Source organism: Dromiciops gliroides, chromosome 1, assembly GCF_019393635.1.
Source record: "Dromiciops gliroides isolate mDroGli1 chromosome 1, mDroGli1.pri, whole genome shotgun sequence".
Lineage (NCBI taxonomy): Eukaryota > Metazoa > Chordata > Mammalia > Microbiotheria > Microbiotheriidae > Dromiciops > Dromiciops gliroides.
The window spans coordinates 248,783,786-248,809,049 of record NC_057861.1 but is presented as its reverse complement, the minus strand read 5'-3'; the positions used below and the strand labels follow the sequence as shown (position 1 = coordinate 248,809,049).

The 25,264-nt window shown below is 37.6% G+C and overlaps 1 protein-coding gene across 1 annotated transcript in view; it reads right to left on the bottom strand.

Moving 5' to 3' along the window:
- Positions 1-2,355: 2,355 nt before the first annotated feature.
- DSG3 (desmoglein 3) overlaps positions 2,356-25,264 on the bottom strand; it is a 38,260-nt gene continuing 15,351 nt past the window's right edge. Inside the window, exons 8-18 of the mRNA XM_043977509.1 lie at positions 24,150-24,278; positions 22,863-23,048; positions 19,917-20,188; positions 15,633-15,772; positions 14,734-14,961; positions 11,108-11,380; positions 9,978-10,117; positions 9,353-9,416; positions 7,003-7,226; positions 2,795-3,144; positions 2,356-2,647 (exon numbers count right to left, since the gene is read on the bottom strand). Of these exons, the coding sequence (XP_043833444.1) occupies positions 2,356-2,647; positions 2,795-3,144; positions 7,003-7,226; positions 9,353-9,416; positions 9,978-10,117; positions 11,108-11,380; positions 14,734-14,961; positions 15,633-15,772; positions 19,917-20,188; positions 22,863-23,048; positions 24,150-24,278 (2,298 nt within the window). The remainder of the gene's footprint in view (positions 2,648-2,794; positions 3,145-7,002; positions 7,227-9,352; positions 9,417-9,977; positions 10,118-11,107; positions 11,381-14,733; positions 14,962-15,632; positions 15,773-19,916; positions 20,189-22,862; positions 23,049-24,149; positions 24,279-25,264) is intronic.

The window sequence follows — 25,264 nt, the reverse complement described above, 5'->3', positions numbered from 1 at the left end:
CATACAGCAGGTCAATGATAGAGATAGGATTATGATCCATGTCTTTGGGTTCCCAATCCAGTACTCTTTTCATTATGCTATACAATTCCTATTGTTTCTTCTGTTTCTCCTTAATGCAATAAGATGCATTGTTATTACATAAGAAGTGTGATATTTTAGGATTAGGGAGAAGGTAAAGATACTCTGAGGGTGCATAGATAGACGTTTTAGCCACTGATGAAGAACTGTGCCCTTTCATGTACATAGTACCAAGGCCATGTGTTCCCTAGATCCAGTTTCTTTTTCTTTCTTTCTTTCTTTCTTTCTTTCTTTCTTTCTTTCTTTCTTTCTTTCTTTCTTTCTTTCTTTCTTTCTTTCTTTCTTTCTTTCTTTCTTTCTTTCTTTCTGCAGGGCAGTGAGGGTCAAGTGACTTGCCCAGGGTCACACAGCTAGTAAATATCAAGTGTCTGAGGCCAGATTTGAACTCAGGCTCTCCTGAATCCAGGGCTGGTGTTTTATCTACTGCATCACCTAGCTGCCCCAATCCAGTTTGTTTTTGATGGTCATCCCAATGGCAGTGTTATGTCAGCTCTCTCTTGACTATTGCTGTTATATCCACAGTGGCACACTTGCAGTTCAAGGTAAGTTACATCTACCTCTTCAGTGAAAGAGTAGGGAAGGTATACTCCTGGAGAAGGCCTTCAGTAAATATTTATTCAGCTGCATTGAATGTCTTTAACTCATTCAACACTGAAACATCAATTAAGGGCCATGGGAGAGGGAACTACAGGTGTCCATTTTCCCTTTTGAATCCTAGAGTCGGTGTCCTTCTACAGAGAACAATTCTGTAATAACCAATTCTCAAATTCTATTGCTTTGCATTGAATATGAAGTAACAAAATATTTGCTTGACTATGTCTAGAAATAGAGAAGAGCAAATGTTTTACATTTCATGAAAAATTAGAAGTAATGGCATTTGACAGGAATCTTTTAGGATCTCAAATAATGTAAGAGTTAGTTGCTATGCCAATCTCTATAATCTAATGGCTGGATTTCTCAAATGAATGGAAAGGCTTGAAAAACTAAGAGAACAACATTCAACTTCATGGCAATGTATTCTAACCTTTCAAAACTTAATTCACCCATGTCTGGCACAGCACAAATTTGCTGTATTCATTATAGCTGTAGAACTAGTGTCACTAGCATTTAAAAAGTGGCCCTTGATGATGCCTTGCTACATTCATGTGATTTATCAGAAAGTGATTTGGTGAGGAATTTTCCTGAAAGGTTGTTTAGGATGCTCATGAACATGGCTGTCATAATAAGGGGCCAATTATCATGAGAATCCCCATGATCCTATTCTGTCTATTGCTGAACACCCAGATAAATGGCCCATTTCCACTATGAGAAGTACTTGAAGCCATAAATGTCAAGTATAAAATGGAATCTTTGGAATCTTTCAAGGTGGTAGAATATATTAACTATTGCTTACAAATTAACAACAGTTTGCTTACACACTACTGAAATTTCCTAAATATTCCTGCATGTTCTTAGTATACAATTTGCTTATTTTATGGTAGGAGATGTAGCAAAAGCTCAGTGCATTAAAGCAGTGGCTTCATATATATTTTGCACCAATGTTGTGTTCCAACACTGAGAGATGAGACAGAATACTATTATTTTTCTCTCCTAAAAAGCTCAAAGTGCTTCTGAAGGCAGCTTTTGATGCTTATGAAATAGCAAGGGATAAGAAAGGGTGACAATCAAGAAGAAACCCCATTTCTCCTGCCTTCAAAGTTGGAGCTGAACTCTCTAAATTACATTGCTTTTGGAGGTATAAATCCACTCATTTTGCCTTTATTATTTTTTTGTTAGGACCTCTAATTTTATTCAGCTAAGGAAAGCCCACTCTGGAAACTCCCTCCACCAATATATATGGACAACTCGTTTGTAACTTTGTGTCTTAGAGAGTAGTATAAGTAGACTGTGAGATCGACTGACTTATCCATGATCATAGAGCAAGTCTGTGTCAGAGATAGAACTCGAACCCAGGTATTCTTCACTCTGTGGTTGGTTCTCTATGTACTATGCTATGCTGCCATTATTGGCATTGCAAAAAAAGAATGATTAAAAACTTCCTCACACAGTTTTGCCCAGTGAAAATGTTACTAGGTTTCTTTTTAATGTCAGAATCCCCATAATTCAAGTAATGTTTTTATATTAACCATAACAACATATTATTGTCTGAGTTTAAGAATTTGGGTAATAATCCTAGTCATTGGATAAAAATAGCCAGTGATGTTTTTGGACTATGAAATAGGACAAAATGGCCAAGTTTGGTCATTATTCCGTTCCAATTAATTTTGTTCATATCAGTCAAGAACATGGATCCTCTGTGCAGGTCACATTACATGACCCTGCTAACTGAGTGGGACCATGCAAGTTTCCTTGAATGCCAGAAACACCTGGAATGGGGCAAATCACTCTCTCTGTCACTGTCATATTTTCTGTGACCCGAGGATCAAAGGCTACACTGGAAGGCTGCAGGAATGAACTAGAAGCAGTATACGACTCAGTCACCAAGAAATTACCCTGGAGCAGAGGATCAGGTATTGGAATTGCAGGCTGCAAGACAGACCCAGAAGCAGAGAGAGTTGAAGTTTCATTGCTATAGAAAGTTGGTCCTATAGCAGGTTGACAGATAACATTGGTAGTAGGCTGACAGGTAGCATTGGTGGTATGCTGACAGATAACATTGGTGGTAGGCTGACAGATGGTATTGGTGGTATGCTGACAGGTAGCATTGGTGGTATGCTGACAGGTACCATTGGTAGTAGGCTGACAGATGGTATTGGTGGTAGGCTGACAGGTAGCATTGTTGGAGGTGGCAGGTACGGACTGTGATCCAGGTGTATCAGTTGTAGTAATGTTTGTTTTCCCAGGTGACTGAGAGAATTTGTTTTCATCATCGATACCCATGCTTATATCTGCCAGCTTCTTAAATTTTGGCCCTAATGAATCCAAGAAGCTGTCATCAAAATCATCTGCAATAAAACTACAGCAGCCTACAGGAGAACTAGGAGGTTCTATTCCTTCATCATCATAGATTAAGAGGCAGTCATTTACTCCTTGACTATCATCTTCCTCTGCACAGGCAAACGCTTTCTAAAAAGAGAAAAGTAGAGAAAAATGAAATATTTTAAAAAATTAATTTGATCACATGTTGGACCTTGTTATTTTCTCCAGGGTCAAGCAGAACAAGTATAATCCATCTTATATAAGACAGCCTTTCAAATATTGGAGGACTGGAATGATATCCTTGAAATACAAATCACATTTCAGACTTCTTTGCACAGACACTGTGCTTCAAAACAGATGTGGCTGGTATTCACCTCAGCTATCGCACTTGTCTGGTTACCAAGAAAAGGTTACCAGGGATAATGAATTGTGAGAGTTTGTTGGGGATGGGGAAAGAACATGGGAGAAGAGATGGTTTTAGTTTTTAAGCTATTAGAAATAACATTGTCTTCCCAATCTGAAAGATACAGACATTGAATTAGGTGATCTCTAAGGTACCTTCTAGCTCTCCTGCTCCCTATGAACTGTATTTTTGTACAGGTACAGAACTAGCCTTCTCATAATTTTAGGACCCAACCTTTTCAGAGACTTTTTGTTTTGTTTTGTTTTGTTTTAATTTGGGGGTGCCAATGAGGGTTAAGTGACTTGCCCAAGGTCACATAGCTAGTAAGTGTCAAGTGTCTGAGGCTGGATTTGAACTCAGGTCCTCCTGAATCCAGGGCCAGTGCTTTATCCACTACGCCCCCTAGCTGCCCCAGAGATTTTTACATAACAAAAATGTAATGACCAGCTTCTTAATGCTTACCTATGTCAGTGGCAAATTTTCTTTAGTTAAAGGGTCTTAGTAAAAACAAAACAAACAAACAAAAAACCCCTATCCCCCCAAAAACCCTTCCCAATATTTTTCCATAGAATACTCTTCAAGTGAAGCTCTGTGTTCCAAAGACCCAATTAATTGTCTGAAAGCAACTGTCCATGTCTTAAGAAATGACCGTGGATTTCTTGAACTTTAAAAAGAGGATTTCCAAGGGTAGCCATAAGTGACTGGACTTTGAAGAAGCACAGAAACCAGGGGCATTGTATTTGTCTGCTTCCTGGAAGCATGCACCAATGATGTGTTGATGAAATTTAAGTTATACTTTTAGCTTAAGTGTAAGATGAGCAGCCTTGAGAAGAATCCCTTTTTGTTATAATACATTAGAAAAGATGTAGCTTTCATGGACAGCAGGGAAAAAATGGTTCTAATTATTAAGAAAGCCAAGGCGAAAAATTGATTAGATGAATGCAATTGACACTAATGTCCAGAATCTGGTAATTTGATGAAAACAACATAGCAGAGAAAAGAAAGGAGAAGAAAGTCTGAATTGCTGAAGCTATGTAAAAGGCATGAAACCCTCCTAGTGAAATGCAAATGCAGACCATTTCAAGTAAAAGTATGTACTAATGAAGATTCACAAGGAGCGGTGCTAGGAAACCTATTATAGAAACCAAGAGGAAGAAAAATGTTGTGGTAGTTGGCGACTCTGTATTTATGAGTTAAAAAACAGCCTTATGGAGGTCCGACATGGATAATTAAGCTATATATTCTCTTCATGGATTATGTAGTTGACATGTGACTGAGAGGGTGCCAAGACTTATTAAGCCTAATATCATCAACCCCCAGCTGTTATGTGGCAAGACTGAAGTCACTAGATTTCACACAGTTGTCTTTTTAAAAAATCTCTTTTTTACTGTTAAAAGCCAAGTTTCAAAAGAGAAAGTGTATTAGAAGTAAACAGGTTTTTTGTTTTGTTTTGTTCTGTTCTGTCCATGGTTTTTTGACATGGCAGCCTAAAGATCTAATGTCTTCTTAGTTGCCTCGATAGAAACACTGGGTCCAGCTCTAGGGAAGCTAGGGTGGTTTTGCACTCTGGCTAGTTGGCCCACATCTGGAGTACTGTGTTGAGTCCCAGGTGCCACAGTTTAGAAAAGGCATTCAGAAACTATCAGACATCTTTAGAATGATAGATATTTTTGTGGAATACTAGAGGGCAGAAGAAGCAGCAATCAGTAGAAGTTATAGGGATGCAGAATTCTGCTCTATATAAGAATAAACTTTCTAACAATTATGGTTATTCCTAAATGCAACATTCTACTTTGTTAGATAGTGAGTTGTTTTCTTATCATTGGAAGTGTTCAAGGAGAGTACCAGAATCACACCTGTACAGTTTTAGACCATTTAGAGACATTAGGACAAGATATTGGACCAAAAGAGACTAAATGAGTTATTTAGAATCACAATAAGTTAATAGTAACATCAGGACAAGAACCTAGGTCTCTTGGCTTCCAGTCCAGTCCTTTTTCATTATTACATCATTGTTAAGGATAGTAGAGAGCATTCATTCTTGACCTAGTTGATGTCTAAGACTCTTTGTAACTATATATTTTTATGGCTTTAATCATGAGTTGTGGTGTTGATATTGGTACAGAACAAAATTTCCTACCTCATGAAGGGTGTTGTTTATGTTCACTTGGGTGGTTCAGAGCAAAGGTCATAGGATCCTATATCTAGAACTATAAAGGACCTTAGAGGCTATTAGTCTAACCCTTTCATATTACAGATAAGGAAAGTGAGGCTGAGGGAGGTAAAGTGACTTGCCCAAAGTCACACAGGTAGTGTCAGAGATAAGATTTGAAGCTAGGTCATCTGACTCCAAAACCAACAATCATAAATACCCAAACTTACATAATGTGAGTGAGATTTCCCCCAGTCCTTAGATATAAGTAGATATAAGTGATTTGACTATGGCAATAATCAAGGATATAAACTAAAGGATTCTGATTTCACATATTAAGGTATTCTTCAGTAGCTTAATCAAATAATAATGAAGTGAGTGAGACAGATATTAGTAGAGCAAATTCCAATTCCATATGACTATCAAGCCTAGAAGCCATCTAACTGACATTCATCTATTACACTAGCAATCATCTGGTTCCACCTCAGTGGTCAGCAACTAAGTGGCCAGCAACCCAAGTTGGCAGATTTTAGCAACTAAGGAGACATTTAAGTGGAAAAGGGGAAATCCAAGGGGCTAGCAAGTTCTGATGGTAAACTTATGTACATTTACCACTTGGGGTGTATTCCATTGTGGGAGGAGTTTGTTTAAAAATAGTAAGGTATATAAGCATTTTAGCATCATAGGGGTATTATTGTGAGACAGGTACCCTCTCTCAATAAACCTATTTTCTATGGCTTGGAGACTCTGCTGTTTCTTTTACTTTGTTGTACTTAGAAATTTTCATGACAACACCCCTCCAAATATAAGGAAATCAGGCTCTTTAGTTTTAGGAAGTCTATTTAGTGCAGTAATCCTTAGTAAGAGGGCATTGAATTTCAGTTATCTCTTTGGTTTATTAAATGAAGACATCATAAAGGGAGCTCAATGTTTTTTCTAATGATAGACAGATAAAGCATTTATTAAACATTTACTATGTGGCATGTACTGTATAAATGCTGGGATACAAATACTAGGTAGCCAGAGAGTCTCTGCTCTCAAGGACCTTACCTTTTAATGGGGGAAGAAAACACATAAAGGCCTGTTAGAAAGAGTGGATAATAGGGACAGCATGCTATTTGTATGTCTGCACGGTATGGAAATGGTGGGAAAGTGGAGGCCTGGGTTTGGGCAGGATTAAGGGAAAGCTCACTTATCAGAGCTCAGTTTTTATCTCTATGAAACTCTCTTGGTCTACATGGGGACTGAACCTATAACACCGACCTTATTAGAACCATGCCCCGGCATTATTAACACTTTAGTATCTTAGCTAATTTAGATAGAAATACATTTTTTAAAAAAATGTTTGAGGTTTCTGTAGAGCTCATTGCAAAAGTAGATAAGGACCCAAAGAAAAGACTTTCAATGTGATGTATTTATCCCATAGTCACAAAAATTTTGACCCATTTACCTGAGAGAAATAGGTGTCCAGGAAATTCATATTGACTGTTCCTTCAGCACATTCCCTAAAGGTCCCTCCAGTGGAATGTCTTGTCCTCATTGTTCCTGAGTATCCAGCACCTCCCATGCCTGTGGTTCCTCCTGACCCTGAAGCTGCTCTAAGTCTTGTTGTTAATTCTATACCGGAAGTTCCTTCCATGACAGTCTCTGTTGCATAGGCATTTGTACAAACTTCTAAAAGTAGGAGGAAAGTATGTTTAGTTCCATGATTTATCTTTACCCTTTGCTGTTTGACTTTTTGATTACTGGGGTTATAATTCCGGAATTGAATCCACAGTGGAAGAGAAAATGCAATTCTAAATCTAAAGAAGTATAATCTTATCCTATTGCTGCTATTTGTCAGAAGCAGAAGTGGATCACTAGGGGGAAAAAAGAACTCTAAAAGAAATTAAAATTAATTGAAAACTATATCTGAATATTAGAAAAAATAGTTTTAAAAGATAATTTTGATTTGGACCTATGAATTTATTAATCTGAAGAACTCTTGGCAAAAACATTTTCTTCCACTGATTCAGATCAATTCCTCAATTCGATATATTCAAAGACCTTACATTTTAATAGGGGAAGAAAACACAAAAAGTAGCATGAGAAAGGCAGAGAGTGGAAAAGCATAGTAGGTACTTGCATTTCAGCATGGTATGGAAATGATGGGAATGTGGCATTGATTAAATGCATACCATGTAGGATGATAGGATCATAGAACTGGAGGTGGGAAGGACATCAGCAGCCTTCTAAATTCAAACACCCCATTTTATAGATGAGGAAGTTGAGATTTAGGATTATAAAGAAATTTGCCCAAGGTCATACAGATAGTATCAGTGGCAGGATTTGAATCCAAGTCCTCTTACTCCAGAATCAATGTTTTTTCCACTGTACCATGCTGCCTCATCTATGTAGGCAGGACAATGTTAGGTGCTGGGGATACAAAGAAAAAATTATACAGCCCCTGCCCTCAATGAGCTTATATATTCTACCTGAAGTGGGGTGGGGTAACCATGTACATAGGCTAAGCAAATGAAAAATAATTACAAGATAGACATTTTTTTTTGGGGGGGGAGGGTACTAACAACTAGGAAGATCATGTAGCACTTCAGGCTGGGACCTCAAGTGGACTAGGAATTCCAAAGCATAGAGAAGATGATGGAAAACATTCCAGGCATGGGGGGATGGTACAGCCTGAAAAAATAAATGGAGGTGGGAAAAGGAGTGCTGTGTATAGCATCTGGGAATAGCAAGCCGATTAATTGGCTTGAGCGTAGAGTACTTGAAAAGCATCAGTGTGGAATCTGTCGGGAAAAAATTGGCTGGAGCTAGACTCTGAAAGGACTTTAAATTTCAAATAGAGGAGTTTATATTTTATCAAAGAAGCAATAGGGAGCTACTTAAGTGTCAGGGTTTCTGAACAGAATCAGAAGTATAGAGTAGGAATATTCATTTGGCAACTGTGTGGAGAATGGGAGAAGGCAGGGGGGGAGAGAGAGAGAGAGAGAGAGAGAGAGAGAGAGAGAGAGAGAGAGAGAGAGAGAGAGAGAGAGAGAGAGAGAGAGAGAGAGAGAAAGAAAGAGAAGAGACAGAGACAGAGACAGAGACAGACAAAAGCAGGGGTATGCTAGAGCAAGCTTGATCCAGCTCATGGGAGCTGGCTGTTAAATTTTCAGTATGGACATTTACAAGTCAGAAATCAGCAAATGCAACAGTCAGGGCTTGCTTTATTGTTTTGTTGGTTATCTATATTTAAAAAAATAAAGGAGAAACTTAGTAATGCGGCTTAAACTTAAAAGCATGCATTAAATATTTACCAGAACACTGCTGGCTAGAGACATTATTTGACAACTGATTTAGATATGGGGATAGAAGGATAGTAGAGTCAGGATTTACTCCAAATTTGAAGACTGGGTGACTTGATGGATATTAGTATCTTTGACAGAAATACAAAAATTAGGAAGGATGGTGGGTTTTATTGTGGAGTTGGTGAAGATAATGAGTTATATTTTAGACATGTTGAGTTTGGGATACTTATGGATTACAAGACTCATTTGGTAGTTTATGGTCTTTAGGGAACTGCCTAGTTAGGGGCTAAGAAGTTAAGTGACTTGATCAGTTACATAACATCACAACCTGGGTAGATCCAGTCTTCCAGATTGACCTTCTATCTACTATAACATGTTGCCTCTCATTTTTAGATGATAACAGTGAGAAATGTATTGGGAAAGGGGCAATAGAGCACACAATTGTGGAAACCTACCGGCATTATGCAAATTTACTGTCTAGGAAAAAAAAATTTGTAAATATTCACTTACCAGAATGTTCCATGAATTCAGTTCCATTGGCTGTGATTGGAGGCACACAAATATTTGTAATCTCCTACAAGTCACCATCAGAAAAACGCTTATTTTAAAATGAATTGCTTTGATTCTATAACCATATTGATATATAATAATATTCTACAAACGATGAAAATACATGAAGTATATATAATATATACATCATATGATAATATATGTATATAATATAATTATGTAATATATGAAATATATACATATATATATATATATATATATTTTTTTTTTTGCGGGGCAATGGGGGTTAAGCGACTTGTCCAGGGTCACACAGCTAGTAAGTGTCAAGTGTCTGAGGCCGCCTTTGAACTCAGCTCCTCCTGAATCCAGGGCCAGTGCTTTATCCACTGCTCCACCTAGCTGTCCCCTTTGAAGTATATTTTTATAGGAGTAATAATTTCTCTCATTTTTTTCACTCAAGAATAGCAAACCCTAAGAGACCTAGTGATGGCTCTAAGTGTCATGGTGGGAGCCCCAAACCATTTACATTTTGCTCCCCATTCTTCCTTCTTCTCTTCCCTTCCTCCTACCAAATCTAGTTTTCTCTATGACATTTAAATGAATATTTTACAAACTAGGTACATACCTTATCTTGTGGCTGGGCACCTTCTATTCCCCATTGGTGAATTGTTCCTTCTGACCCATCTGGCACAGGAATAAATCCAGATCCAACACCACGCAGACCTCCTGCCCCACAGTCACAAAATAGTAGTAGAAGAGGGGCCACTACAAGAAATGAAAAAAAATGTGGTCATTTGAGTTAATTGAAGACTATAGCTAAACATCCAAAAGAAGTTGGTGAGAGCTATAATAGCTGATGTGTAGCTCTTTATATGTATAATGGCACTTGTTCCTAGCTAATAATAATAGCTAATTCACCAAATAGTTAGCTAGCTAATAATAATATATAATGCCTTAAATTTTGTTAAGTACTTTATAAATATTTCATTTCATCTTCATAAGAACTCTACAAGGAAGGTACTGTTATTGTCCTAATTTTACAGGTGAGGACGTGAGGTAAATTGAGGTTAAGTAACTTACTCAGCTTCAAATGTCCGAGGCATTATTTGAACTCAAGACTTCCTGACTCCAGGCCCAGCTTTCTGTCTATTACAATGTCATAGTAAGTTTTATGAATCTCATTTTACGGAAAAGGAAACTGAGGCTGAATGGTTATGTGATTTGGGGGAGTTAAATGGGGGGGGTGTCGTAAAACTAGTGAGTATCTGAAGCAGGATTTGAATCCAGTTTTTTTTTTTATTCCAAATCCATTCTTCTGTTTGCTATACTATGAGCTAAATAATTTGTTTTGTTGCCTACATGTGTAAACTACATCATTTGCTTTGAGTTGAAAAGATAAAAATTATTGTCAAATGACAAACCACACCTTCAAATTCTCCTAAGAGGCCATTTCCCCCAGTGATTACCTATATTGGAAAATGGTCATAGTTCTTCACACTGAAATGAATATTATATACATATATATATATATATATATATACACATATATTTGCTATTGATATATTTTATGTGTAAACTAGTTGTAGCAGTCAGCCCCTGCCTGTTGATAACACTATGGGGAAAAACATGATATGCAAAAATATTGCATTCAGAAGTAGTTTCCAAAATGAATCTCTCCATTTTTTAAGCTTGGAAATACTCAGAATTATATTTCCAAGTTATAACTAGAATAGAATAATGGAAAGTAATACTTACACAGTAACATCAAAAGGCCAAGAATGAGCAGACCAATGCCAGCAGGACCAAGCCTTACTGATGGTTTCCCTCTTTGCCTGTTAGTGTCATCAGGATTTACATTTGGGGAGGGAACCTTGTCAAAACACATTTGCTTCTCATCACAGTCACAGCCTCGTAATTCCAGAATCTCTGGTATTTCACAACTCATACCTTCCCTGTCTGTAACTATGAAAGAAAGTGGATATATTGCAGAAGATAGTTCTTTCTGGGCCCTCAGTCTTGCAGAGGTACCTATAAAAAAACAAAGCAACGGGAGATAATGATTGCTGTTACAAATTTAAAACTATCTTCTTATGATAATATTCAAGGAGGCCAAATTAGCTGTTCTGTTAGTAAAGTCCTCCACTTATCCCTCATTGGGGCATGAAGCTGACCCTTGATCTACAAAGCTGTACTAGTGGCATGCCAAAGGTTGTGGATCCTACAGAGTTAGAAAGGCTTAGAATTCTTGCCCTGTGCCAGACTGTAGACTAAACTGTCTAAACTTAATTCAGAGAGGCTCATCACCAGAGGTTATGATTTTTGTTGTTGTTGTTGTTGTTCATAGCAACTCATGAGACAGTATATCCAAGTTGTGGAGGGAGTAGCGTTAATCAAATCCTGGAAAGCCTTAAAGTACTAATGATAATGTCTGAATTAAAATGGTCTAGAGACTAGCAAAGATGCCAGAGTAAGAGAAATCAGTACAACCCATCTGTTCACCCCTTTTGCCCCCGACAAATACTCTGACTAAGCTTTCAGAAGAACAGACTAGTGATTAGGAAATCTAAGAAAAAATCAAAATGATCTATTCATTCTTTTTTTTTTTAAAGTGAGGCAATTGGGGTTAAGTGACTTGCCCAGGGTCACACAGCTAGTAAGTGTTAAGTGTCTGAGGCCAGATTTGAACTCAGGTCCTCCTGAATCCAGAGCCGGTGCTCTATCCACTGTGCCACCTAGCTGCCCCTGATCTATTCATTCTTAAATAGTCATTTGGGCCTTTTGGAGATTGCCTGCAGGACTGTAATTGATATGACATTGTAAGATTGAAGTAGAACTTTATTTTTATTTTTTTCTCCAAGGAGTAGACCTCTCAATATCATAGCAAGTTTATTTATATTTTCTCTATATATTTTAGTGGGTTTTTTTTTTGCCTGGATATTAGTCACAGAACTTTTAGCTCAGGTTGGCATTAAATCTTATGTGGTTGTGCTAAAATAATCTCTTTTTAGAGCTGGAAATCATGTATTTTGAGCATGTGCAAACCTGACTTGGTGAGAGAAGGTCATTCATTCCATTTAATAAATATTTACTGAGTGTCTATCATTTTCAAACCATGGTAGACATAGTAGGGATACAAAAGAATGTGTGGCACCAAACCTACTTTCAAGGAAAGAGGAATAAAAGAGAACTGTCCAAAGATAATTGATACAAGGGAGAGCAGAATATGTGTCAAGGAGAGATCCAGGCAATAATAAGGTATAAGAAATTTGGGATCACTTTTACCTGGAAAGTCAGGGAAGGCTTCACAAAAGAGTTACCATTTGAATTGTACTTTGTAAGAAGGGAAAGATCTCAACACATGGAGGTGTAGCGGGGAGTGGGTGGAATGGATTTTAGACTTGCAAGACCACATTAGCAAGGGCAAAGGCATAGGAAAATGTAGGATGAGAAAAAGTATTGGAAATAGTTCACTCTGGCTGGAATATATAGTATGTAAGAGGGAACAGTATGAGATAAGCCTGGAAAGGTAGATTGGAGCCAAATTGTAGGAGGCCTTGAATACCAGCACCAGATATTTATACTTTTATTCAATAGGCAACAGGAAATTAATACAGGTTTTTGGAGAGAATAATGACATGATCAGAATAGGTCAGGAATATTACTTGACCAGAGAGACTAGAGTTGGGAAGAGCAGTTAGGATTATATAGTAATCCAGGTTAAAAAAAAAAAAAAAGACAAGGAGTTTAATAAGGCATTCAGAATAGGAACCAAAAGCAGGCGATGGGTGGGAGGGATATTTTTAAGGGAGGACTAATTGTTAAGACTTAGCAACTGATTAGATATAAGGGATGGTAGAAGGTGGTAGAAGCCAAAGATGAATTCATAGTTTTGAGCCAGTGTAACTGGGAGGAGATTGGCATGATCAATAAAAACAGAAAAGTTAGGAGGATGATTAGATTTAGGGAAGAAGATGAAGTCAGTTTTGGTGATATTGGATTTGCTATGCTAATGATACATCTAGGTAGATATTTCCAGCAGATATCTTGACTTAAAATATGGGGAGAAGTTGGGATGGGTACATGACACAAGAGAAGCCACAAGAGTGGATAAGATCATCAGGGAAAGTGTAGAGAAAGGCAAAGAACAGAACAACATCAACGATAACAAAGAGTGAAAGAAGTTAGTTCATGTGGACAATGGTGTTATATTTTAGTTGCTTCTCTTATGCAGTGTGGAAAAGATACATGGCCGGGTCCACATAAATCAAATCACCAGATTTTATTTGGTAGGCAATAGGGAGCCAGGGAAGGTTTTAATTTTTTCATTTTTTTTAAACTAGAGAAGTGACATGATGAGAACATGGCATTACCAAGCTATTTCCTACTCAGGCAGTATTTGATCTTTTTTTTTTTTTTTTTTTGGTGAGGCAATTGGAGTTAAGTGACTTGCCCAGGGTCACACAGCTAGTAAGTGTCAAGTGTCTGAGGCTGGATTTGAACTCAGGTCCTCCTGACTCCAGGGCCGGTGCTCTATCAACTGCACCACCTAGCTGCCCCCAGTATTTGATCTTTAAGGGGTTTTCCAGTTGTAATTGGACAGGACCTAGTAAATGAGCTCTTGCCAGGGATCTGGAAACGAACAAGAAACATTTCTAATTTGTGAATGGACAATTAATTTTCTGTTTATAGTAGTTTATTTTTTTTGTTGGCATTAAAGATCTGGGAACTAGATGGTGAGGGAGCACCCATCAATTGGGACAGGCTGAACAATGTAACTGAATATTATTCTGCCATAAGAAATGGGGCAATTTCAGGGAAACCTGGCAAGACATATGAATGGATAGAATAAAGTGAATAGAACCAGGAGAACAACTGTTACAATGACAATGACAACACTGTTAAAACAAAAAACCTTGACCAATTTAAGAAGTCTGATCAGTGCAATGACAAATCACTATTTGAGAACACCACTGATGATCCATGCTACCCACCTCCTACCAGAATGGTAAAGGATTCAAGATTCCAAATGAGATACACATTTTTGGACAGGGCCAACATGGGTATTTGTTTTGCTTGACTTATACCTTTTTGTTATAAGGGTTGTATTTTTCATTTCATTTGGAGTGGGAGAGGTGGGAAGAAGAGAAACTAAATGCTAGGGTTTTTTTTTGGGGGGGGGGGCGGGATAATGGGGGTTAAGTGACTTGCCCAAGGTCACACAGCTAATAAGTGTCAAGTGTCTGAGGCCAAATTTGAACTCAGGTGCTCCTGGATCCAGGGCCAGTCCTTTATCCACTGCGTCACCTAGCTGCCCCCCTAAATGCTTTCGAATTGAAAAAAAAATTAAAATTAAATTTAAAAAGATAATTCATTTTACTCACCATTTATTGTTGTAATGCTCCACATATCTTGGTTTTCCAGAGGCTGTTCAGTCAGGGAAAATGTGAAGGGTCCAGTGTCTGGCTGGTTTTGCAGAGGCTTAGCTGTGACAATAACTGATGCAGATGTACGACAAACTGTTCTCTTGTCAGCAAAAACTGTAGGGCAATTTTCATTGAAATCTGGTACTCTAACAGTTATGGTGCCTGTTGATGTCTGCCCTGTGTTATCTGTAACAGTGATATTGTGGAGTTAAATGTAAAAAGCAGCTGCTGGCACATACAAAGGCATGTCCTCATAAGAAGTTTTATTTGCAAATATAAAAAATTGTAAAATACTGTCAACCTTCTAAATCAGACTGATTTTAGAGTTTCTCTCAGCTGGGCAGCTCCTATGACTAAACCATGTCATATATTATTTTAGAATTTTTTTGAAGCAAGCTGATCATAGTATTATTGATTTAAAGCTGGAAGGGGCCTTAGAGGTCATGTGGTCCAACCTCTTCATTTTACAGATGAGAAAACAGAACGAAACAGTTTGTCACTTGTTCGAATTCACAGAGGTGGTAGACATATTCCTAAGCAGGGTTTAAAGCCAGGTTCTCTGATTCAAAATCCTCTCCTCTTTCCATAGTATCATGCTGCCTCTCATGAAGGATGTCTCTGATGAATTCACAATAGTGTAGCACAGGAAAATGGACTCAACATTTTATTTTTATGACAATTTTTTTGGCTCCAAAACCTTTTATCATAGTATTTGAAATACATGTGGAAAGGAAACATCATTTGTTTATTTAACACACTTTGGGAACCAAAGCCTTTGCTGATTTGGTTTTCTAAATCTTTAATTATTGGTAAATTATATTGATATTTTGAAAAATAATTGAAATCTTTTTTCTTACCATCTATCGCCAGAATCTCAGCTGTGAATGTCTTATTGACTATGAATGTTGAATCTCGGTTAAGGTTTTTGACAAATTTAATCTGAGCAGTTTTTGAATCAATGGCTAACAAACCGCCATCATTACGTCCCATTGCATATCTGTTTTTAACAGAAAAAAAAAAACACAACCCCCCCTGAGGATTCTTGCAGTTACAAAATGTTAAGTTTTCTCAGTTGAAAACTACAGTTTCACATTGACTGTGTAACATCAGCATTTGAGAAAAGTAGCAGACGTATGAAGAATTCAGAGAAGCATGAAAGGATTGGAATGGATACAGAGTGAAGCTAGCAAAGCCAGGAAAATAATAACGTCTAATGACTACAGTGATATAAATGGAAAGAACAAAAAGAAGTCGAAACTTTTATTTGTCAAAATTATCACAAACAAGCATTTGAACCCTAGAGAAAAGAAAACTGGACTGAAATGCAACTATTTCATCAAATTATTCAAGAAATAGAATTTCACAATCCTTAAATGTCTATCATGGCCTGGCTTCTTGGTTTTTCTTCTTTATGTCAATGAATTATAATTGGAATAGTAATCAACCACATAACTTAAAGGTACATTTGTTGAGGAGTAGGATGACCTTAATCACAGGAGTAAAATGATTTTAGAAAGCAATCATTTTCTTTCATGGTGTAATTAGAGATAAAACATTGGCTTTTAAAAAGAAAAGTTTGTTTTGGTGGAACATTTCCAAAATGAAATAATTTAAATCATTAATTAGTTCTATGCAAGATCATATTATCAAAGGACACTGTTATTTTCACGAAGGTTGATTACTGCCTCAGTCACCCCTCCTTTCTTTCATCTTGAACCTCTTACAATCTATTGGTTCCCTCATTATAGCCTTTCATCCCTCATCCTGAAAAAATAAAAAGAAACAACCCTTTACTAGACCCTATCATCTCTTCAAGCTATTTTACTATATTTCCCTTCCCTTTTTCGTTAAATATCTAAAAAAAATGCCTCCAGTTGTCTCTACTTTCTCTTCTTTTACTCACTCCTCAACTCTACAATCTGGCATCTGACTTCATCCCTCAATTGAAACTGCCTTCTCCAAAGTTGCCAGTGATCTCTTGTCAAATCTGATGGCTTTCTTTCAGTCCTACTCCTCCACCTATCTGCTACATTTGACAATCTTGACAACCCCTTTCATTCTTAGTACTCTTTCTTCTTTGAGTTCTTGTGACTCTATTCTCTCCTGATTTTCTTCTTACCATCTGACCCCTCTTTTGTTGGTCCTCATCTGTATCACCCCAAGACTGTCTAAGGTCCTCTTCTCTATACTCTGCTCTTCTGCTTCCCTCCCTTCTTCACACCTTTCCATCTTTCTCTTTCTCCTTCTTAGTCTTTTTTTCTTCACTCTCACCTCCTCTCTTGTCTCTCATAGTCTCTATTTCCCCACCCCCTTTTTTTTTCTCTCTCTCTCTCTCCTCCTCCTCCTCCTCCTTTTTTCTTTCTCTTTGTCTCTCCTCTCTCTGTCTTGGCCTCTCTTTTCTCTCCATTTCTCCTCTGTCTGTCTCCATTCTATGTTTCTCTTTCTCTCTCTATACCTCCTTCTCTCTGTCTCTCTTATCCTCCTCACTGTCTCTTTCTCTCTGTCTCTCTTACATCATCAGTTCCCATGGGTTTTGTTATCATCCGGATGCAGATGATTCATATATCTGTCTAGCTCGAGTTTTTTTTTTCTTTTCTTTCTTCTCCTGAGCTTCAGTCCTGAATCACAAATTGTCTGTTGATCATTTCAAACTGAATGATCAGGAGAAATTTCAACCTCAACACATTCAAAACAGAATTTGCTATCTTTTCTCCCAAACCCGCTTTTTTCAAACTCCATATTTCTATCAAGGGTATATGTATTCTTCCAGTCTCCTTTGTTCATCACGTCAGTGTGAGCCTTGGCTTCTTGCCCTCCCTTGCCCCACATATCTGATCAGTTGCCAAATATTGCAGTCTCTGCCTCCACAACATCTCTAGCACTAGACTCCTCTCTTCTCACACCCAGAATATTGAGGGCTTAGCATTTTTTGTCTAGGCTATTGTAACGTTCTCCTAATTGGTCTTCCTGATTCGAGTCTCTGCTCGCTCTAATCCACTGGCTACAAAGCTACCAGAGTGATTTTCCGACCATGCTACTTCCCTCTTCAATAAGCTCAAGTAGCTACTTGTTGACACCAGGAGAAAACCTAGACTCCTCTGTTTAACTTTTAAAACCCTTCACAGCCAGGCCCAACCCACCTCATTAAGACATTACTCCACTTCCTGCACTTTACAACATATTGCACTCCATTTGCTGTTTCTATGCCTTTGCTGTTGTTCAGTTGTGTACGACTCTTTGTGACCCCTTGGACTTGTCCACGGGGTTTTGTTAGCAAAGATACTACATTTCCTTCTCTAGTGTGTCCCCATTTTATAGGTCAGGAACTGAGGCAAATTGGGGTTAAGTGATATGTCTTGGGTCACACAGATAGTACATGTCTGAGACTGGATTTGAACTCTTGTTTTCTTGACTCTAGACTTTCTTGTTCTGTCCCTCAGAAACCTAGGTTCAATCCAGGTTTTCTGACCCTAGATGCAGTGAGTTTTCTACTGTATCATATTGCTTTCCCTATAGCAACCTTAAGAGATAAGCCAAATAAATATCTTTTATCCAGATAAAAATACTGAGGTTAAAATAATTCGAATGACTTTCCTTGGTCATATAACTAGTAAGTGTCAAAGCTAAGGGATTTGAGCTTAGGTCTTCTGATTATAAATTCAGAGGAATTTACATTTTTAATTCATGCATACAACACCATTTTCATCATGACACAAACTCAACAAGATAGAGTGATTCCCTATAATCTTGATATTAAAACCTAATGACATCTCCTGACTCTCAATGTTCATGATTTACTATCCCTCTTGCCCCTTTTTTTCTCTTCTTCCTGATCCCAGAGGAATCTGTCTAGACCCTATTCCAGAAGACCTAATCTACTCTGTTCCCCTATGTGACTTGCTTGTGCCTTATCTCATGTGCCATTTTCTCTTCTAGAAACATCCTTCTTACTTCTCTCACCTCCAGAAAGCTTCCCCTGATTAATCCTACTCCATTCTTGTCATTCCGTATCCCTTAGGAACTCAGTCTGTGACTTTTTTTTCTTTGATAATTTATAGACATTTATAGAAAACATTGTTAGTTGTTAAAATGGTGCAAATAGGGGGCAGCTAGGTGGCACAGTGGACAAAGTACTGCCCTTGGATTCAGGAGGACCTGAGTTCAAATCTGGCCTCAGACACTTGACACTAGCGGTATGACCCTGGGCAAGTCACTTAACCCTCATTGCCCTGCAAAAACCAAAAACAAAACAAAAATAAAATGGTGCAAATATCTTTAAAGGGTATTTATTTATTTATTTTTGCATGAAATGTAGGTTTTGTTAAAGTTTACCCACTCAAAAACTTTAAAAGCTGGTGTGGCTTCCTTATCTGCTGGCCCACATGATTTCAAGGTCCCTTCGAGTTCTAGAAGATCCATGGTCCTATGTTCTTATATGCTTCTTCTTAAAGTGGTATAATTACAAATATTCAATTTAAATTTGTAGCTAATTGAAAATTTTTAAATGTATATTTTGGATATGAATTAAATTTGTCTTGAAAAACATTATTAAGATTAAACTATTTAGGGGCAGGTAGGTGGCACACTGGATAAAGCACCAGCCCTGGATTTAGGAGGACCTGAGTTCAAATGTGGACTCAGACACTTGGCATTTATTAGCTGTGTGACTTAACCCTCATTTCCCCACTAAAAATAAAAAAAAGATTAAACTATTTAAATGTGTTTTCCAAGTTGTCAGTGATTAAACTTTTTTTCATTACCAGTATTTAATAAAAAATCACAGTTGAACCTCTATTAATTAGGATTTTTATACAATCAGATAATTGGGTAAATGAAATACTATGTTTTTGTTTATAATAGCTCTTATTTTATGAAATACTTTAAAATAATGGGGAAATAAGAACTTCAGATAATTTTTATACTTGGAAGAAAATTCTATCATTTCCTACTTATTATTAAGATGTAAGATGTGATAGTATGTTGGGTTTTATTAGTACATATTTTCATGTATCACATTTGTGAAAAAGCCTAAATACGAAATAGATTATTTTGAAAATCATGACATGCATTCATTTGTGATGTTGTCTAAAACTGAGATGGTTTAAAGGAATAACAAATATTAACATGAAAGTTAGTCTTACCTGACAGATGATGCAGTTTTGCCAGTATCTTCATCAATGGCTGCGTATGTTCCAAGAACATAATTGACCAATTTTTTATAACTTATGCCTTTCTGTACTGTAAAAGTCTTTGAAGCAGGATGGAACATAATCCCTTCTTTTACATTTACGATCTGAACTCTGACAGGAGTTGACTGAATTCGATATTGAGAGACAACTGACTGGTGAAACGCAGCCCTGTTTTTAACAGCTATAGCAAGTTGCATAGTTTGAAATTGTTCATAGTCCAGACTCTAAAATGTTTAAAAAAAGGGAAGTGTTAATGATATCTAATCCTTTAAAATAGACAATTTTGTGTGTATGTGTATAGTTTTTGTGTATTTTTATTCCTGTTTTTCAGATTTTTTCAGATGTAGGAACTCAAAGATATGAAAGGATTTGTCTGTAGTTGCACAGCTAAGTATTAGGAGGCATGATTTGAAACCAGGTCCTATGATTCTATGTCATGTGTTATCTCCCCAGGGCAATTAGACTACTGTGTGGTCATGTACTCTGGATCCGTCTTTTGAATATCAAGCCAAATAAAGAGATCGTTGCACAGTTCAGAGAGAGGGAGCTATTGGTTCCTAAATTCCTCATACCCATGTCTAATATCTAATGCTTAGAGAATAGGTATCTTTTTAGGCTGTCTCAGTATTCATATATTCCTCACTGGCTATATATGCAATTCCTCTGGCTTGACTCTCAGAGGTTCTTAGATGTGATAAGCAAGAGATAATCTTATAGGACAACTGAGCAGTTTATTCAGTAGCCTAAGGGCAGAGCATCTACTACTCCTGGATGTCAGGTAACCTAGCAAAAAAGAAATTTTTCTGATTGACTTTGGAGAGGCTATGCAGCCTTATAACCCTTAAAATCCTCATTATACCTTCTTATTTTTGCTCATGTTTATGTACAAATGCAAAAAAGTAGGAATAATAATTCATATTTACATAACACTTTAAGGTTAACAAAGTCCCTTCCTCAAAGAAAACTAACCCTAAAGTGAGAAAACCTAATTTTGTCATTTTCTAGTTATGCAACCTTAGGCAAGTCAGCCCAACTCTCACCTATAAAATGAAGTGACTGGGCTAGATTGTTCCTTATAACTCTAATATTCTATGGTTTTGTGAATACTGTGAAGCTGACAATGCAAGTTTTATCATCTCTATTTTATAGATGAGGAAACTGAAGCTGACAGAAATGAAATGATTTGTCCCTAGTCAAAGAGCTAGTAAGTGGTTGGAGATGACCTATAATTATATTACCAAAATGGAAAGTGATACTATAAACAAAAGGGATATATTGGATAAAAGTGGGGCAGACTAGAATTGATATGTCAAGAAGGTTCTATGAATTAGGTGGGTGGGTGAGTCAAACTGAATGTCCGGTAACCACCAGACGTGTACAACCCAACATGTACAAAACAGAGCTCATCTGCTTTCCTCCCAAACCCTCTTCTCTGCCGAGCTTCCCACCTGTCTCTTAGTCTCTGAGGTTCCCACCTCAGTGACATTCCCAATTCTTCACATACACACACACACTCACTCCATTAATACAATCAGTTGCCAAGTCTTGTCCCTACTTTCTCCATCCTTCCTCTTTACTCACAAAAGTGCAACAGTAGTTCAGGACCTCATCACTTGAACACCTCTTGCTTAAACTATTACAGCAGACGTAGAATTGTTCTCCTTGCCTCAAGTTTGCCCTCTCTCTAATCCATGTTCTACATAGCTTTGAGAGTAATTTTCCTAAAGGATAGGTTTGATCATGTCACTCCACTGCTCCTCATATTTCAATAGTTTCCTGTTGCTTCTAGAATAACTAAAAACTCCTATTTGGCATTTAAACTTTGCACAAATCGGCTCCTGCCTACCTTTCCAATCTTCTTATATATTACTCCCCTTCACATATTCTAACAGGGGCAGCTGAGTGGCACAGTGGTTAGAGCACTGGCCCTGAAGGTGGGAGGACCTGAGTTTTCACCTTATACACTTACTAGCTGTGTTACCCTGGGCAAGTCACTTAACCCCTATCACCTTAAACATCTGGGGCCATATCCAGTCATCCTGATGTATATCTTGCCACTGGACTCAGATGACTCTGGAGGGGAGAGTAAATTTGGTGACCTTGCACAACTCTCCCTCACTTAAATCCAATTCAGTGCAAGTCATGACATCACCCTGGTTTCATGGGGTTCTTTGAGATCAGAGGACAGACATCTGGTCATACCAGCCTATTTGTTGCTTTTTAGCATACTTGCTCTTTTCTCTCTCTTTACCTTTCCACTGGTAGTCTCCGCAATTATTTTTTCCCCCAAGATTCAATTAAGACATTTTCACTTTCCAGGGATGGGTATTTATTTTTGTTCTTTTAGCCCTAACTATTTCATGTAGTTAGAACCCATTCAGAGGGACATTTAAAGAAGACCTGCCTCATCCCATCCCATAATCCAAAATTTAACCCATCTTTCCTGAGCATTGAACTTGAATATGATTACAGTGGGTGACATTAATATGTTGATTTTATTTTAAATTCTTGTGATAATGTACATGTATTCAGATTGATAGTAATATATACAAATAACTGAAAAAGTATATTCACTTGCATTTGTTGGCGAAATGTGGTAGTTTCAATTAAGATTATAATTTTAGTACTAGTTGTGAAGGACGTAGCTCTCAGCATTGCTAAGTATCTAATTTTGGTATTTTTTTCATAAGTTAGAAGGTGGGTTTAAGACCCACCTCTAACAAATAATGGCTATGTGATTGTGGACAAGTCATTTAACTTCTCAATGTCCTCAAGCAACTCTCAGGTATAAATTGCAGTTGTTCTAGATTGGAATTCCCCTCACTGGGAATTCCCTACACCAGTCAAATCACAGATCCTCCCCAGCTGTCCCCCCATAAACTAAACAAAGCAACATACCTTAACAACTTTCAGGATTCCTTCATTGGTTTTTGTGTCAGTTTCTATTACAAACCAATTCCCTTCATTTCCAGAGGTAAAGAAATATTCTGCATACCAATTATCCGTGAACTCTTCATCAAGATCTATTACTTGAAACCGAATCACTTCGGAACTAAGAGTATTTTCTTTAATCTCTATTGAATACTAAAAAGAGAGTTGAAGAATTTGTTAAGGCTAAATTATTAGTCCTTTTCTAAAAGGAATTTACACTATTTTCTCTTCTTTGAAGTGAACATGTTCAACTTACAAGGGGGACATTGGGGCTGCTGCACATCATGAAAAAAGTGTAAGGACCAATGGGAATGCTCCCCTAGAGTATGTTGGCATTCCCAGCCCACTCAATATATACTTATGATCACAATGGTGTCAATTAATTTTAATTCATAAACACACCTTTAGTGGAAAATACTGTGTTATTTTGGTGTTTTGGTCTTTTCAGTCATGTCAGACTCTTTGCTATTCCCTTTGGAGTTTTGGGGGCAAAGATACTAGAGCAGTTTGCCATTTTCTTCTTCAGTTCAGTTTACAGATTAGTCACTGAAGCAAATAGGGTGAAATGACTAGTGAGTCTTTGACACCAGATTTGAACTTAGGAAAATGAATTTTTCTGACTTCAGGCCTGACACTCTATCATCAGTGGCACTGAGTGGTAAAATAATGTGTCAGGCACTATTGAAAACAGGACTGTTTCAGGCAAGGTTAGCAACATCTAACTGTGCAGGGATGTAATGATTGGAGTGACGCCCCGTGCTAGAGAGTTACTGTAGGAAAGCTCCACCATGAGGAGAAGGCGTCTGAGGGCAAGCCATGTGGTCAGTTCCTTGGTGTCAGGAAGTGACGTTTGCTTGTGCGTACTGTCTATCAAAGCTACCAGCCAATTAGCTTGGAGCTGTGTGTGCGTGTGGATGGGGGATGTTCCCAGTTTCACAGGAGGCTTCTGGGAGGAAGGAGGAAGCATTGGGTCCTTTTTGGTTCCTGACCTCACCATGGCAGGTCAGATGATGGGGTCTCTTAGAAATAGTTAGATTTTTACTTTTCTCTCTGATCCTAATGCTCTTTAATAAATACTTAAACACTTAAATACTCTTGCTAAAGTTTATAATTTATTGGCAACCACTCATTAGATTTTAGATAGTATAGCTAGAATTTTAGCCCCTTATAGGGAGGAGTACAAATCTTCCTGTCTGTCTGTCTATTTATCTGTCTATCTATCTAAAATAGATTTATCAAAGAGTAAAAACATACCTGTGATTCTTTAAAAATTGGGAAATTATCATTGACATCTTTAATTGTAATTTGACACGCACATTGAGTTGACTGTCCAGCTCCATCAAGATCTGCGCCACTTACAACCAGGCTATACTTGCTGTATTTCTAAGTTTAATAAAAGAAAAAGAAAGAAAATAATTTATACAAACTTTAAAAATATTTTAAACACCCAGAACAAGCTTTTTCTTTTTCTTTTTTTTAAAAATAAATCAAGAACTCTTTGAAAGGGAAGGACTATATTGTTAAACATTGAAAAACACCACTGATAATAGGCTGCACTCAGGATTTATATAAATCACATTTGGGGAAAAATGTATAGATTGTATTTACACTAAAGTACTTTGGAAAAACAATGGCAGCATATCAGCTGGCAAGCTGACCTTGAAGTCTTGAAGACCAGGTTCAAGACCAGCTTATGATAAATATTGTCTATGGAACCTTGCACAAATGACTTAACCTCTCTAGGTCCTTGACAAATCTCTGAGCCTATAAATTTCAGAGAGAGCATCAACCTAGACTCTTAGAGGGAAGCTCTCAATGGGAGCTCCCTATATCAGTGAAATCATATGTTCAGTAAAAATGTTCTTGAAAATTACTTTATATTTCTTATTGACTAGGAGGTTTAAATATTCAGCTCCAGAAAGAAATGAATAATAGGCTACTTTTAATAGTTGGACTATGCCTATTGTCAGTCAACCATCATGAAAAGTACAGTAGAAGTTGCTTTCTCTACCTATTTTTTTTTTTTTTAGTGAGGCAATTGGGGTTAAGTGACTTGCCCAGGGTCACACAGCTAGTAAGTGTTAAGTGTCTGAAGCCGGATTTGAACTCAGGTACTCCTGACTCCAGGGCCGGTGCTTTACCACTGTGCCACCTAGCTGCCCCTCTCTACCTATTTTTGGTAGGTGACTAACTATCTAATTGCTGCGTCTTGTGGCCTGGGGAGTGATGAATATGAATTTATTTGATGCCCCATTGATGGGCTCTAGGCAGCTTTGTTGCCCTGTGGGCTTTGGACACCACAGTGTCTACAGGCAGTCCATGACAAGTTAATATTCTTTGAGTAGAAACTGGGCAGGAGGTAATGGGGG